This window comes from Ostrea edulis, chromosome 2 (genome assembly GCF_947568905.1).
Source record: "Ostrea edulis chromosome 2, xbOstEdul1.1, whole genome shotgun sequence".
Lineage (NCBI taxonomy): Eukaryota > Metazoa > Mollusca > Bivalvia > Ostreida > Ostreidae > Ostrea > Ostrea edulis.
The window spans coordinates 29,081,351-29,099,059 of NC_079165.1; the positions used below are offsets into that span (position 1 = coordinate 29,081,351).

Sequence of the window (17,709 nt, forward strand, 5' to 3'; positions counted from 1 at the left end):
TAAGCTGGTACCTGTTAGAGGGAGAGTGCTTTATAATATGGTACCTGTTAGAGGGAGAGTGCTTTATTAGTTGGTACCTGTTAGAGGGAGGTTGCCTTATAAATTGGTACTTGTTAGAGGGAGAGTGCTTTATAATCTGGTACCTGTTAGAGGGAGAGTGCTTTATAAGTTGGTACCTGTTACAGGGAGGTTGCCTTATAAGTTGGTACCTGTTAGAGGTAGAGTGCTTTATTAGTTGGTACCTGTTAGAGGGAGAGTGCTTTATTAGTTGGTACCTGTTAGAGGGAGAGTGCTTTATTAGTTGGTACCTGTTAGAGGGAGAGTGCTTTATTAGTTGGTACCTGTTAGAGGGAGAGTGCTTTATAAGTTGGTACCTGTTAAGAGGGAGAGTGTCTTATAAGTTGGTACCTGTTAGAGGGAGAGTGCTTTATAATCTGGTACCTGTTAGAGGGAGAGTGCTTTATAAGTTGGTACCTGTTAGAGGGAGAGTGCTTTATTAGTTGGTACCTGTTAGAGGGAGAGTGCTTTATAATCTGGTACCTGTTAGAGGGAGAGTGCTTTATAAGTTGGTACCTGTTACAGGAAGGTTGCCTTATAAGTTGGTACCTGTTAGAGGTAGAGTGCTTTATTAGTTGGTACCTGTTAGAGGGAGAGTGCTTTATTAGTTGGTACCTGTTAGAGGGAGAGTGCTTTATTAGTTGGTACCTGTTAGAGGGAGAGTTCTTTATTAGTTGGTACCTGTTAGAGGGAGAGTGCTTTATTAGTTGGTACCTGTTAGAGGGAGAGTGCTTTATTAGTTGGTACCTGTTAGAGGGAGAGTGCTTTATAAGTTGGTACCTGTTAGAGGGAGAGTGTCTTATAAGTTGGTACCTGTTAGAGGGAGAGTGCTTTATAATCTGGTACCTGTTAGAGGGAGAGTGCTTTATAAGTTGGTACCTGTTAGAGGGAGAGTGTTGATTAGTTGGTACCTGTTAGAGGGAGAGTGCTTTATAATCTGGTACCTGTTAGAGGGAGAGTGTTTTATAATCTGGTACCAGTTAGAGAGAGTGCTTTATAATCTGGTACCTGTTAGAGGGAAGGTGCTTTAAGTTGGTACCTATAGTATGTTACAACATAGACCATAGCATATCTTGCGCATCTGACAAATTAAACGTTATATACTACTATCATCAGTTAACTGAAAATTAGAAAGTTCAATACATTGATAAAATTGAAGTTCTGTACAGTTTTAGTTTCAATTAAAATAACTAGTACGAATAAATAACACTACTGCTATTATAGACAATGAAGTACAGAAGACATCAGGAATTAATTGAAAAGTGGAGTATATAATATGTATCGGTACTGCATGTCTGAAAGTGCACAAGGTTTAAAAACAAAATCGATTGCTTTTAGATAGTCAATATCATAGGCGTAGCTTGGGTTATAATATTACCGAGGCAGGGGGTCTGAAGCTATCGACATTTTAACAACGTAAAAGGTTGTGGTGGTTTTTTTTACCGAGGCAGCTGCCTCGGTTGCCTCAATGGAAGCTACGCCACTGAATATTGACATTTATGGTCATAAACTGGTGATTATACAATGTTTGTGACTTCCATCTCTTACTTCTGGGAAAGTTGGAAAAACGTCATTATATTTTGCTGCTATTTTTCTTGTGTATAAAGATCTACGTGACGCAGATTCTTGTGCATAGAAAATCGTCTTACTTAATGAGGACTTGTTCTTAAACCTCGGGTTGTCTTTTACAAAAAATATCATTTTACATGTATTCACATTTCATTTACGAAATGACACTACGCCGTTCTTAATGACAGTTATGATGTTCTAATAAATATTTCACAATTTCATACAAATTTTAAATAATCACCATTGCATTTCTGAAATCAAGGTCGCCGCCCTGAATTTTTACCGCCCATATGATATGTACAGGCTAGACAATCAAGACAACTGCATTTGTCCAAATTCCGTGGTCTTTGTTTGAAGAACAGGGATATCAGTTTTCAAACAACAAATATGTAAAAGTCTTGATATCCTCTATGGAAAATAACATATCAAGTTGATTTAAAGTGTACACATTGTTAATTGTAATTAAGCGTATTTCATATCAATGTGCTGTCACAACATTCCGTGAAATTATGAATACTACGACGTTCTAATGGTGTATCAAGATTTTAAAATATTCTGCCCGAAATTTGTACATCAATGATTTAGAAATATCAGTCTAATACTTTGGGGAGGGTGTAATGCTAATACATCCATTATAACACACGGTGCCTAATATGCATTAAAAAAAATTATATGTTTATGCATAGAATTACCATTTTTCTCAATTCACTGCAACAGTGTATCATTCTTGTTAACAATGTAGATTATTAATATTTGTCAGGGTTTTTTGATACTTGCTTATGTAATTTAGACGCGGGTTGTGTCGAAAATCTGAGTTTTAAATAATCAACAGTGTTGTGCTTCTCATTTTTAGAGCCGATCGATTGATTTAAATATGATTGAAAGTATTCATGTTTCCTACGTAATTGATAATAAATATACATGTGTTTGCCAACCACAATGGAGCTCCAACAGGACCTATTTTACCTAATATTGGTCTATCAAGAAATAAGTATAAAAGAATTGACACACGACGATTATTCGTACGAATCATTGTGAATTATAAATTGGCACGAGGGATAACTCGTACCTACATAAGATGAGATAACTCGTGGTCGTCACCCTGTAAGCGGTACCAGATAGCCTCGACCCTGAGCTACCGCAACCGGTCCAAACCTTGAATCTGTGCAAATCCAACTTCCTTTTTTCATTGTTATCTTTTTGACCACATGTAAAGAAGGTACGCACTATGCATACATTACACAAAGATTCAGAAAGTTAAATAAGTCAAGAGTGAAGAATCATTTCTTTCGCCTGGGACAAAATCAAATAGTTTACGTTCCATAAGTTATGATATAACGTGATTATAGATTCATATTAGTTCGAAAGAAAAAAAAAAACAACCAACAAACAAACAAACAAAACAAAAAAATTGATCATTTGTTCATTTGTTCGTGTACACGTACTTTTTAAGAAAAGCTTCAGTTTTTGAAAGTGTATGTGAGATACATGTACATGTACCTCAAGACTCCCCACGGCGCGTTTAGTGTTAAAAGACTTGGGGTATCTGCTTCTTATAAATACACAGGCACTCGACGTTTTAAAAATATCTATAATTTAAAAAATTGTCTTTCTGTAAACATAATATTCACAATTTTTTATTATTTCAATTCAATTCAATTCAATTCTTTATTGGCACTAAAGCACATTATATAAGAATGTGTTGTTAGCCATACATAGATATTATAGATATTTAAAACGTCGAGTGCCTGTGTATAAATATACTTTCAAAAACTGAAATATATTTCTTATATTCACGTTGTACACTTTAATAATTTTAAATGCTTTTAATACGCGGTATTAGCCTTCGTGTAGACCGTAAGTCCAATCATACTCAGTAATTGACCTACTTCAAAAGCCTCGTGTTTCAGGAAAAATGTTAAAGGAAAAATGGAGTGAATCTTAATAGTAATATTTATACTTATAACAAGATGGCATTCAAGATCGTATCTAAGCTGGATTTCTTTCTAGGCCTATTGAACGTATCGTATGAATGAACGCTTAGTGCTACCCCTACTTTGAGCCAGCCTAGACGTCTGTTCAACTAAATTAGTAGCATTACACGCATGTGCATATATCTAGCATTACGTAGCTGCTAGTATTTTGAACGTAACATTGGCTACATGTATTGTTCAGCTATGGTTTTTTTTTCCTCTTCTGCAGAAGGTTAACTTGTTTCCTCGTCTAAAACGAGGTTAATCTTGTGGTACTAAAACCATTGAAGGTGTATACTGCAAGTTTCTGGAATATTATGCAAAGTATCATCAGTTTGGTAATATTCTTGGTTTGAACATATTTTTATTGTATTCCTTGCAACTTTTTACTTCTCTTAAACCTGGCCCTGTGTTTCACACAGGATTTCAGATGCATTTTCATACTTTGACAACAGTGTTAATTAAGATTTGACGTAATAGAAGACATCATAGTTGATGAAATTTTAAAAAGCGTATTTGAATACTTTCATTTTGCAGAGGAAATTCAGATTACTGATACATTTACACAATGTCTAAATGTTTTTGCAATTGCTATTTATTTGATGTTATAATAAAATATATTTGAAGAAAATATGTGTGTTTAGAACAAGATATTGGGTAATTTCAATTGTTAAACTATTCAGCACAAAATTTGTCCGTTATTGTATATTGACAGAGAAAATTCGGATTAATCACGAAATTCACAAAAGTCTATTTAATTCATAGTTAAAAACGAAATATTCTAACAGTAAAATATTTCTCTTAAAGTACATCAACGATTAAACATGTATGTTATAATGAATCATGAAATATGTACCATAACCTAATTAATCCAAATTTGGTTTCAGTGGTTTTTCTTTTGAAATACGAAAACTTTGTATGATAATTTATAATATTTCCCCAAGTCAGAAATCATTAGATTTTTTATATATGTTACTTCGATACATGTAGATTTGATTTATAATAACAAAAATTCTGTTGCAATTTTGTCACGGTTCGGCATTTTTTGGGCTATTTTGACTGGACTATACAGCGCTTTAGAGTGATTATTTGTATAGTCACATAAAGAGCTAAATAAATGAATATTAATATGTATACGATGTGATCGTTGGACCGAGCGAAGCATGTACGTAACTCCGTTTCCCGAGTGGTAATCATAATTCCGTTAAGTACGGTAGATTGTGATTCATTTAAAAATATATATATTGAATGAAATTTCCTTGCGCTAAACACCCAGTAACATCTCATTAAAGGAGTTTATATGGGGACAACAGTTTTACATGATCCGCCTATTCATTGAACGCGGGAAATAAAACGAAAGGCGACGTAAACTGTGCATTGTGACGTCACACTTAGCCCTTTTTCAAAGCAAACAATTATAAACAACAATAATACATTCCGTATGCAATGAAAAAGGCCGTTAAAACTAAACAAGATTAACCAATAAATTCAAAATGGTAAAAAAGTAACCGTAATTTTATCGTATATTCTTATTAAAGAAACTCATGAACTCGTTCATCTATTTAGTCGTATTACGGTTTTATATGTATTTATTTGCTAAAACCTGTTACAATGATAATTGTACTATTCACTTTGAACAAACTGAGTGTTTAAATTACGAATTGCACGTCAGAGTCTTCTATTATTGGCATTCAAAATAAAACACGAATAACTGTTGAAGCAGGTAATGAAAAAATAAATGTCGGCGCCCATATGGATCACGAAAATTTCAGTGAACGTATATAGAGATTATCTCTTTTTCTTTTGCTGATTTTGACTTTTTTCTTTTACATACGTGTTACCTTTAGAGCCTTGCTTCGCGGACGGGCCTTCGGCCCGTCCGAGCTTCGCTCGGTATTATTATAAATTGTCATCTTTTTTTTTTATTTTGGGTTCTTCAATCACGTACCCCTTTTTGGGCGGAAAAGAAAATTTTTCTGAATTTGTCATAAAAATGGATTATTATAAAACAAAGGATATAAAATCTGAGTCCACTGGTCAAGTGTGCTGTTTGGTCCAAAGTGTTGATAATTGTTATAAAGACACTATTTCAAGACAATGGTTCTTATTCATTATTTAATTAAATGAATTCGATCAGTATACAAATTATACTGCGTACTGAAAACAATTAGGAATTAAAGTAAACTGAATAGTTCACAATGTTGACATCGAAATTAAACATAAAATTTCTATAAAGTAACATTGCCTTGATAGAAAATAAACATGCAATCATCAATGTCTCGGACATTTCGCACCACAAACAGGGGCGGGTCCAGGAATTGCGGTTACCGGGGGTGCCACGTTATGAAGCAGGGGATCTGAGGCTCCTGGATTTTACAGATTTTATAGGGCTTGAAATATGTCTCCTATTTAGTCATTTGTACTATTTTCTATAAGTTTTAATAAGGTGAAATTAATACAATGACGCAAATTTTAAGGGGTTTTAAAAAAAAATTAAATTCTCTCATTTAAAGTAATTCAAGAAATCAAAAGATTTTGTCATTTATTACTCCGGGAGTAGAAGAAATTATTGCTTATTTTGTCGTTGAAAACACTTTTCTAAACAAGATACCACGATTTACCTTAAAAAAAATTTAAGGGGGCGCCGGTTGCGTCTGAGGTCGTTCAACGTCCCTTTACCGGAATGATCGGGATCGGGATCCAAAGTAGAGAAGGCGCCGATCGGAACTCCTCGAATGTCTCGCCCACTCGATTATAGATCATTCTCTCACCAGAGGGCGCGCTACGCAAGTTTCACTTTCACTAACATCTAAACTGTTGTGGAGCGTAACGTAACGCCCCCTGGTGAGAGATTGGACATAGATAAAATCAAATGTGCTACACGGGCAGATGAAAACAACCCATGATCTCGCGCGGAAGTGGAGAAAATGAAAGAAACGTATCCGTAAATAGCATTTATCCGGAATGCTAAGTGCACAATGGCGGCAAAAACAAACGAAACGGAGCAGATGAATGAAAAGAATTTTTTCTTCCATAATTTTATATCAAAAAGATTTGTATTTACTTTAAAGAATAAAATATACGAAATTTAATCTCTTACTTGTATCACAACCCCATTATACTGAAATTATCGTTATATTTGGGTTTGACTCATGACGTCATCGGGTTATTGTCAATGCTACAAAACATGAATATGGCGATGAGCTGCACTCTTATTTTCAAGGTCCTTGTAAGTATACCAGTAAGCTTTCTATAATCTATAAATCAGGGCAGTGTATGTGTTACTCCTTCTTGTCCAACCCCAAACTATTTAGCAACATAATATTTATTCATTTGACATGTACAACGTAGTTAGACATACAGAAGGGGGCGGGTAGTGTTATGTTGGAAGTGGGAGGGATGCGCCGTTGAATTAGATACATGTATGTTGAAAAAAATATATAATAATGTAATATGGAATAAAATCTACCTCGATTTGATTCTATTCTGTAATATATATGTAATGCTCTGGCTCTCTCTCTCTCTCTCTCTCTCTCTCTCTCTCTCTTCTATGATACTCTATTCACAGGTGCTTGTTTCATATTAAACTTTGAAAGCTATACTACAGTGTATATAATAAAAAAAAGGTCTCTACTTTTTTCAGGACCAAAAAATATGGCTGGCAAAGTTTACCAAACAAGGCATGACTGAATATATGTTGTATATATAATTATATATATTTATTGTATTATTTATTATATCCTATCATATTCTGTATATTCTATCAGACAGGGTGCAGGAATTTATCTAGATTATTTTTACTACCTGTAAAAGGTACCTTTCCCCTTTGGCAACAAATGGATATTTCCCCTTCCACGGATAAAAAATCCCCTTCATTTATAAAAACTTCACATAATTGTATGAGAATTTTCAACAAAAATCATTTTTATATATTATAAGTCATTTTCCGTAATTGTCAGACTCTTACAATTTAGATAAAATGAGTACAATCAATCAATTTATATGGCTGTAATAATCTGTGGATATTATATTCCATGGATGTCCCCCATCCTATGGAAGATCATGACTGCATTCTCAAAAATTCCCCATAAATATAAAATGGGTAGTAACATCTAAATGCTGGATAAAACCCTGGGGTATAAAGGAATGTAAACATGATTCGATCTATGTAACAAATGTAAAAATGAATAAATAATTGTAGATAACGAGTGCTAATAATGATAATGCACTTATATGGGATCAAATATTGGGAGCTGTATGTTTTGTTTTATTTTTCAGGTGTACATACTGAGCTTGGCCATGCCGAGTTGCAGTATGTATTCAGGGATAGATCATGACTACTTTATTTTTTCAGTAAGTGTAATTATAATTACTTGGAAGGGATTTCAGTAATGTTAGAATTATATCATTGATATTGACAGACACTATTTGAATTCAATTTAACCACCATCATTCTTGAATATTATTAAATTAATGATGTATTCCTATTCACAGGAAAATAGGCCACAAATTCCAATCCCTGGTAGTGAAGAGGTTTTACATTTAAATGACAACTTGACGACAACAGAATCGAATGTCACACAAGAAATTAATGTAAGCAATGTTTACGTTATGGATTATCTAAAAATAATAACATTTATTAATGTACATGTATTACTGTTGATAATGTTTTAATACATGTGATATTTCTGGAAAAAATCAATAACCTCTATTAAGAAGATGGGATACCCAAATAAAAATTAATACCTACTAAATATAAACCTAAAGAATAAATTTGCAGGATGTTTCTTTTGTCGATAAAGATTATATGAAGCTCTATAAATAAATATCTGTAAAATTACAGCTTGATAGTATTGTGTTGGAAGAAGTTTCCTTGAACATGAAGGAGGTAAGTTATTTCAAAGACATTATCATGTGTCAACCATATCATTAGCTAACATGAGCTGCATGTTTGTGACCTTGACTTTGGAGTTTTACCAAAATTTCAAAACTGTGATGGAAACTTGAACCTTGCTCATAACTGTTGATTGATCAGACTCTCATATTTTATATATGCATTCATAACAGTAACTGAACAACGTACAGCAAGGCCAAGTTGACTCATGTGAGCAATGTGGCCTATTGACCCTCTTCTTTTTCTAATAATTGCAGTTTACTTAGTTGCTTTCCAACGGAGATGTGGGTATAGCAACTTGTGTATCACATGCAATTTTAATGATTCGAACCATTTATTGTATGTCTTAACTATTATATATTACAATGCATCTGTTTTATTTTACTGGCATTCATCTTTTTATATGTAGGCTGATGATTTTAATGCAGTGTTAAAGGAAAGCATCAATGTTGACTTCGAAGTTGAACAACAAAGTAGGTATTTTACATCGTTTGGTGTACAGAGAAATCCCACAATAGGAGATGGTAACTGTCTTTTCCGGGCAATTAGTGTTTCCCTTTATAGTCATCAAAATAACCATCTTCAACTCCGAAATCTGGCTGTGGATACACTTAGAGGTTTATTTCAAAATTATTTTCTTGAAGGCAGAGGTACCCCTGAGGAGCAAATTAATGTGTTAAGTCAGCCTAATACTTATGCAGGCCAGGAGTCTATTTTAGCTTTGTCAATGGCTTTGAATATAAATATACTGGTAACGTTTGGCAGTGACACACTTGACAACCCAGTCACTACTTATGAAAATACATTTTCTGATGGTGAGCAACCTTAACAAACCATCCATATTGTGTGGCGGCGAGCAGGTGGAGGTCATTATGAATCTGTGACAGAGAAAGGATCTGTAGACCTACTCAGATCAGATTCTGTAAGAATTGAAGGTCAATATCATGGTGGTAATACAAGGCCATTGCATACAAACTTTTCAAGGCCTGTGGATATGGAAAAATTTATGAAGAAATCACCTACGGCAATATCTACACTGCACTCATATGTAAAGTCTGAGGACAACATCAATATTCAGACTGAGGGAAGCAATACATTGCTGTGCCCAAAATGTAAAATATCTCTTAAATCAAGAGCTAATTTAAAGAAACATATGAATAAATTCCATTCAGATAAGTGTGTTTCTCATACAAGCAAATCCAAGAATAAGCTTCAGGCATGCATGATATCTACATGTCAAATGAAGTTCCAATCAGTAGACCAACTTCTGGAACATGCAATCAATGAACATAATGCTGATATAAAAATAGATCATCATAGTTTTGACAATTTAGATCAGTTTTCAGATTTTCGCAGTAAGGAGGAACTGTCATCTAATACAAGGTTTGTGCGGAGGTCTCGTCCCCAAGTTAACAAGAAAGGAGAAAAGACGTATTCATTAGTATGTCATCGTAATGGACCGGTAAGATCTCACCAACCAAAGGGAGTGCAGGTCAAGACATCACGAAAAAACAAAAAAGGTCATTGCCAAATTAGCAGATTGTGTCCTGCACGGCTATCTATCTGTGAAAGACGCGATGGGAAAGTTACAGCTAAGTATGTAAAATCCCATACTCATTCCTTGTCATTTGAACAATGTAAGTACTTACCTATTCCTGATAGTTTAAAGTCAGAAATTCTTAATTAGCTGCAGAACTGTAGTTCTCTGAAAAAATATTTTGACATAACAGAGAGCTACAGAGCCACCCCTTATAAAAACCTTCGATTTACGGCGCACAAAAAGCTGCGCACGGTTGAGGCCTTATATCGTTGTATTCTTGAGTTACTGTCTCATAAATTTAATATCGAAAAATTCTTAACATATTTTCCTACTATACTTGTGTCTAAACATACCTTCAAATATTCATTAAAGCCCCACACGACCTGAAAACTCCCAGCTTCAAATGATTTCGTTTGTTGACGTAGCCATGTTAGGTAGCCGGTCAATTCGAATCCTGTTTAATTTCCATAATGCACAATAACGTCTAGATGTGAACTAATATCCCCACAAATATTTTAGCTAAATATTTTAAATAATATATCATCCCAGTGCCTTTAAATAATAATTATTCAAATAGCTAAACTCACGGCAATGCGGCTTTCATTAGTCTGGTGCGGTCTCCATCCCTGCCACACGAGTGTTAAGGACTTTAGTAGCATTTTCATGAATCAAGAGCTTATTTTACCTTTAGAAAAACTTATTTTTTTTAATTTCTATAAATTATTCGTATTGATAATAAATGAAGAGCGAATACATAACATATAACGAATTTTATGAATATATACTAACAACAACAGGGTACGAACTGACCCGGCTACCTAACATGGCTACGTCAACTAACGAAATCATTTGAAGCTGGGAGTTTTCAGGTCGTGTGGGGCTTTAATGAATATTTGAAGGTATGTTTAGACACAAGTATAGTAGGAAAATATGTTAAGAATTTTTCGATATTAAATTTATGAGACAGTAACTCAAGAATACAACGATATAAGGTCTCAACCGTGCGCAGCTTTTTGTGCGCCGTAAATCGAAGGTTTTTATAAGGGGTGGCTCTGTAGCTCTCTGTTATGTCAAAATATTTTTTCAGAGAGCTACAGTTCTGCAGCTAATTCTTAATATGCTTGCGCTCAAAATTCCGATTACAAATATCATGGACAAAGTTCGAGAACACTTTAGTGACAGGAATAGCAGGGATAATTTAGATGATTTAAAATATTATCATCTTATAGACAGAAAAACTCTCCATGGGTTAAAAAGAAAACTAGCTGATCCAACTGTTATTCAAGACAGCAATGATGCTTTGTCCACAGCTTTAAAGGTAGAGGCTTTGAGTCAGGAATCATTTAATTCAGTTTTATTTAAACAACAGGGACATGAAGATCCTTCGAAAAGACTCAACAAAGAAGATTTCATTTTGGCCATCATGACAAAGCAACAACTGGAAATGTATAAGAAATTTGCAAGCAGAATTTTATGCATGGATTCCACCCACAAAACAAACAGCTATTCCTTTAAGCTTGTGACACTTATGGTAGCTGATGAATTTCGGAAAGGTTATCCTGTAGCATTTTGTATATCAAATAGAGAGGATGAAACAGTAATGAATCTATTTTTGTCTTCAGTTAAGGCTCTCTCTCCTGAAACCAAAGTCAATGTTATTATGACTGACGATGACAATGCAGGATGGAATGCTGCACAATCAGTATATGGCGGTAATCTTCAGCACTTCTTATGTATCTGGCATATTCAAAGGTCTTGGGTTAGAAATATTCATAGTCATTTTAAAAATGATGTGCAGAAGACAGAAGTTTATTGTTACTTATGTGCAATGATTCATTTGAAGAAGAGATATCTCTATAACTATGAGAGATATCTCTCTGATTTCAAGAGATATATCTTACTTGAAAGAGATACCTCTTTAAACAAAAGAGATATCTCTTTAACTAAAAATATATCTCTTTAAAGAAAAGATATATCTCTTTATGCTAGGGAGATATCTTTTTTTCTTTGAGAGATATCTCTTTTGAAGCTAGAGAGATATCTCTCAAAGAGAAAGATATCTTTCAGAGTAAAAGAGATATATCTTTAAGTGAAGGAGATATCTCTTAAAGTAAAAGAGATATCTTTCAGAGTAAATAAGATATATCATTAAGTGAAATAGATATCTCTCAAAGTGAATGAGGTATCTCTCTAAGTGAAAGAGATATCTAAGTGTAAGAGATATCTCTAAAAGTAAGATATATCTTTCTAAGTAAAAGAGAGATATCTCTTTAGAATAAGAGATATCTCTTTGATTCAAAGAGATATCTTATTTTTCAAATAAATAGTAAAAGTGCTTGCCATAGATGCCCCTTTCACTTAGAAAGATATCTCTTTGAATTTGAGAGAGATCTCTTTTACTTAGAGAGATCTCTCTTAAAGTTAATAAGATATCTTTCATTTTAAAAGATATTTTTATAAGATTTTGAATGAGAGATATCTCTTAAACCAAAAATGATATCTCTTTCCAAGTGTAACAAAGATATCTCTCCAGTTGGAAGAGATATCTCTGTCGATTTTTAAGAATTATTCTTAATGCACTCAGATTTCTTTTGTTTTCAATTTTATGTATGTAGATAGCCATCTGTATATATATGTAACATACCTTCATACACCATTTTAAATTGTATCTGCATAACACTGCTGTCTGTATGTAATGTTTTCAGAACCACAATGTAAACTAGTTTTTTTTAATTCATTGTGATTTCCTGTATATATTATATACTATTTATTTTCTTTGGAAATTGCAGACAAGAGGGACACACAAATCCACCATCTGCGGAAGTGGCCACAGCTGAAACATCTCATGGCTCTGTGGCACCATATCCACCATTGCGATTAGTCCCTCCGCAACAACAACCAATACAACTGCCCACCAATGAAGAACAGAATTTGTTTGCGTAAGCATTTTGTAATTCTTAATAGTTCACCAATCTGTAGTTCACGATAATCTAATGATACTGATTTTATGATTTATATATATCCATATACATGAAAGTTATTTAGAATATAGAAATCTGATTTTCTTTTATATTTTGTAAAATGAACAAATTTGCAAAACACAACTAATATCTAAAAAACAAAATTAACATCAGTGTCGGTCAGGGTGGACTGGGTCAGCCATCTTGGATGAGGATTCCACCTTCAATGCTGGGGAAAAGAATTACAGTTATCCAGAATGGAAAACCACAACAAATTATATTTTCTGCACGTGGTATGTTTCTTTCTGTTGTATTACATACAGTGAACAGTTTTCAGGAAGTAATTATTTCATATTTTATACCACCCTCCCCAAAATAAAGTCAAGAGGGATATACTTAAACCACCATGTCCTTCTGTTAGTAGACATAATTCATCCAGAGTATATCTTAAAAACTAATGTTCACATCAGATTCAAACTTTCTTTATATATCATATGTATAATGATTTGAGCACCTTTCATTTTTATTGAAATTCATTAACTTAACATTCAACGAAGTTATCAATATTTTAATTATGTCTCTCCTCTTCTATGGGGAGACATATTGTTTATGTACTTTCTGTCCATCTGTCACAAAATCTTGTGATCTCTTCTCCTCCTAATAGTGATTTAGTGTGTTGAGTAACTTTTATTCCAATGAAACATGAACAATGTTGAAAATCATGTCTTTGTGGTCCTGAGGTATACAATATTTCAGATATGCCCCTATATCAATGATCCCAGATGGAGTATTAGGCCCAGTCATCACATATTTCATGAATATTTACATTTCATTGAACAGATGGCAATGGAGATCCTGATCCTGAGTAATGGTAGATGGATTTTGGAGCTTTGACATCATGTCAGTCCAGTATTAGACTGACAATGGCATATATAGGCTTTAACATTCAAGCCTTAGGCCAGTGTCAATAGATTCATTTATCCTCTTCCATGAAACCAAAGTTTAGGAGCTTACTAATTGCATACTGTTTTTGGTGATTTTGGATGGATTATTTTGGTACAACACATCATGCAAGGTATAATGTTGAAATAAAGACATAAAAGTAGAGGTAAGAGACTAAATATGGTTTGTTTACAAGAAATTTCAAATGAAGATTTTGATCAAATTTTGTCTTCTTCATTTCCTATGATACATCATATTACTTTCTTATGGGGTGGGTGTAGAATCAGTTGGAAATTTCATGAATCATTATTTGATCAGGTGAGCATTGTGGCCATTGGGCATCTTTTGACTTTAACTGTTTCCCAACTGATGATGCCCGGACAGTTAAAGTCACTAGTTGTCAAAGTGTATGAAGCTTTTAAATTTTAATAACATCTTCAGTATATTGACATTATTATTTGGGGGGGGGGGGGGGGGGGGTGTCAATAAAGCCTTTACACATTTAGTCAGCTTTTCACAGTATAACCTGCAGGACTACCAAAAGGAAATTACTTCTCTTTTTATTTTAAAATTTATTCAAATATGCAGGGTAAACAAAATACATTAGGTAACTCTAAAACACATGCATACTCAGTACCAATGACAATAAGTCTTAGAAACCTTGTATTGACACTGCTTCCTCTGTAAATACAACAATTAACATTTCAAATACAATAAATCTTCTGTAGTAATAAAAATATTATGCATGGAACATGAGTTACCTGATGTACATGTAAATTGGTATAATTGCACCTGGAATTATGTATATGTGTTAATAATACATGTACTTTAAAACTTTTAACATTTCATATTGTAATCTTTATCTGTATATTGTCATTTTTGGATATTGGTGCAATCATACCAATAGTAAGGGCAGAAACTCTCATGACAAACTAGATCTATGAGGAAATTCAACTTATATTATGAAAAGTACTGCACTGACCATTGATTAAAAACCTAGCTTTTACATTTATTAAATATTTAAAGAAAAAACAATGTCTGCCGTGTCATGCGGGTCTTGGGGAATTGTTTGAATTAATGACATTATGATATTTATTGTTTTGGCATAAATCATTTCTTGCATTTGTAGAAATTGTCCTTAAAGTGGTATCATGGTACTGATCTTTTTCAATTTTCTAGTATTGACTTGTATGAAATTTGCTATTACTTTGAAATAGTATTTACACTGTAAAATGCATGTATCATTTAATTTCATTTGATCTGGGTTTACTTACAATTGCATTGATTTTTCAGAAAATTTGCATGCCCTTTGACGGAAATAGGACTTGACCCATAAATGGATGTGCTGGAATCTGCATTAGAGAAACTGTATCGAGACTATCCTATGTTTGGAACTCACTACTATTATAAATATTTGAACAAGATTTTGCACTGTGGAACATATACTCATACTGCAGTTTACTAATTAAAAACTGATACATGTATAATATTTAAAAAGAATACATTGTTATGTGCACTAGTGTGATTTTGGGTTGATAAATTTATTTTGTTTTATATTTGTGACTGATGATTACTCTTAAATGTATTTCTTAATAAAGAAGTAACCACTTCAAGGATTGATTTCTTTCATGCATCAAAATGGGATATTTTATAACATAGCATCAAGAGTTGTCTTCCTTGAATGTGTTGCAGCAAATTGCATATTGGTAATAAAGGGAATTGTATATATATGGAATGGGAAATATTAATCTTTTTAGATTTTTAAAAAAAAAAAATTATCAATATTATTTTTGACACAAGGGGAAAGGTACTCAATGAGATATTTCGCAATGTGGTACATGTATATCAATATTGAACTTCATAACATATCATAATAAACTTTTTGACCTTAGAAGAAAGTTGTCTTTCAGAAAAGTAATTAATTTATTATTGTTATATTTAATACATTTCAAGGCTGTGCATGTGTACATTTCACATTGCAATATTCTGCACTGGGGTATTAGACTCTGCAAACCTAATTCATGAGTTATGGCTGTGTGGTGGTGCTTTAGGAAATTTTCAGTCTACTGACATAGAGGTTCACTATGATTTTTAAGGTGTTGTATGGAATCTCATAGGTTGTATATGGAAGCTCACTCCCATCTATTTTGATATATTTTGCATAGGTTATCACACTCTCAATTTTGCTCCCTTATATTTTTGTTATCAAATCATTTACTTGTTATTATTTATTCAATTATTAACTTATTTTTATACCTCTTATTCCTACCTGGGAATCTCAGAACCTGGGTTGAATAAAACAGGACCAGTCATTGTACATTTACATATTTAGTGAGCTGGGTCTGTTCCTTGGTATTACTTCATAAAGTTTAAAGTAATTTTACCATTCATTCATACTTTGGGCACACTTGGTACACTTCAAATGAGGCCATAGTCACACTGGTTCCCGTTATAGCTGTCATTAACAGCAAGTTGATTATGATATAAGAATAACAAAATTCAATGCAATGAAAAATCTTGGTTAACTATTACAAATGTTTTGAAATTTATTTCTGCCAAGGAGTTCCTTATACACTTTACATTACTCTTTATGTGTATCAATCTATTACATCTTCTCAGTTTATTACATTTCTTGTATGCTGTAGAAAAAAGAATCTCAGTGTCTTGAAAAAGGCTAGCTGTTATAGTGAATATCAAAGGTCAACTCTTAAAAAATCTATGTAATGAGTCATTAATGGGCAAGGATATAGGACATGTGGTTCTGCACTTCACAGGGCCAGCTGAAAGAATGCTGTGGTAGAAACTGGTTTCCATGAATAATGAGGGATATCCCATCTCTGTTAAAGTTTTCCTCTTTAAAGATTTTGTGGGAGATAAAAATATTTTTTTTCAATGCACAAAGACCCTGCTTTCTGTAAGCTCTGGTGAGAGACTGGTACATATATTTTACATACATATTGCATGGACCTAAAAGAATATGTTGATGGTATCCCAGTTGTTCTACTGGGTAAGCACTCCCATTCTGTCCATCTTTATTCAAGCATTATAAACCAGAGAGGGAACACTGAATTTTGAGGTTGATTTTCCGTTATTTTTGCATTCAAAGTTTTTTTTTCACATGCAAATTAAGATAAATATTGCCTCCCCCCCCCTTTTCCGGCTGAATTAAAGGACTAAGCACCCCCCCCCCTTCCTTTTTAAAGCCCCCCCTCCCTTTTTTTTTTGGTTTGATTGTCAAGAATTTTACATGAATTCACCTTTGCCCCCACCCCCCACCCCAACCGCTATGTGCCTGATACCCTTTGTAATTCTATTGTGCAACCAAAAAAAATATTCTGATATATCTATGATTAAAGAAAAAAATATAGCCTACCAAATTAACTTTATCATTATTAATTTTTTTAATTCATGTGTAATTAGATATGAAAGGTATTTTAGATTTAATAGAAATTACTTTATTATTATTTTTTTTTTTTATCCGAATACGTTAATAATTATTCCGGAAATATATTATCTATTGGTGACGTTTCACCCAAGTACGTATAATCTCGCGAGAATACCGCTTGTTTTCATCTGCCCGTGTAGCACATTTTCATTGGTTGCAAATAACGAAAGTATATCCGGTGATGCAAGATCGAGTAATGTCTCTTTTAATGCCAATGATATGAAATTGAAACTGAATGAAGCAGGAAATCCTTTGCCAAAATTGTAAATTTCATGATTCTAGAGTAGGGGTTTTGAAATTGGTACCAGGGTGGGATCAAAATTGTCGTA

General features: G+C 33.4%; 2 protein-coding genes across 2 annotated transcripts; both read left to right on the plus strand.

Annotated features, from left to right (window-relative positions):
* Nucleotides 1–8,191: 8,191 nt before the first annotated feature.
* On the plus strand, nt 8,192–9,322 carry LOC125679858 (OTU domain-containing protein 1-like). Its single transcript, XM_056153351.1, has 2 exons — nt 8,192–8,487; nt 8,903–9,322. Exons 1-2 carry the CDS (start codon nt 8,479–8,481, stop codon nt 9,320–9,322), a joined length of 429 nt encoding a protein of 142 aa, XP_056009326.1. The 5' UTR covers nt 8,192–8,478.
* Nucleotides 9,323–11,476: 2,154 nt separating this feature from the next.
* Nucleotides 11,477–12,976, plus strand: LOC130046477 (uncharacterized). The gene is made up of 2 exons (XM_056153352.1): nt 11,477–11,745; nt 12,777–12,976. The coding sequence occupies exons 1-2, from the start codon at nt 11,478–11,480 to the stop codon at nt 12,974–12,976; spliced, it is 468 nt and encodes a 155-aa protein (XP_056009327.1). The 5' UTR covers nt 11,477.
* The last annotated feature ends 4,733 nt before the right edge of the window (nt 12,977–17,709 follow it).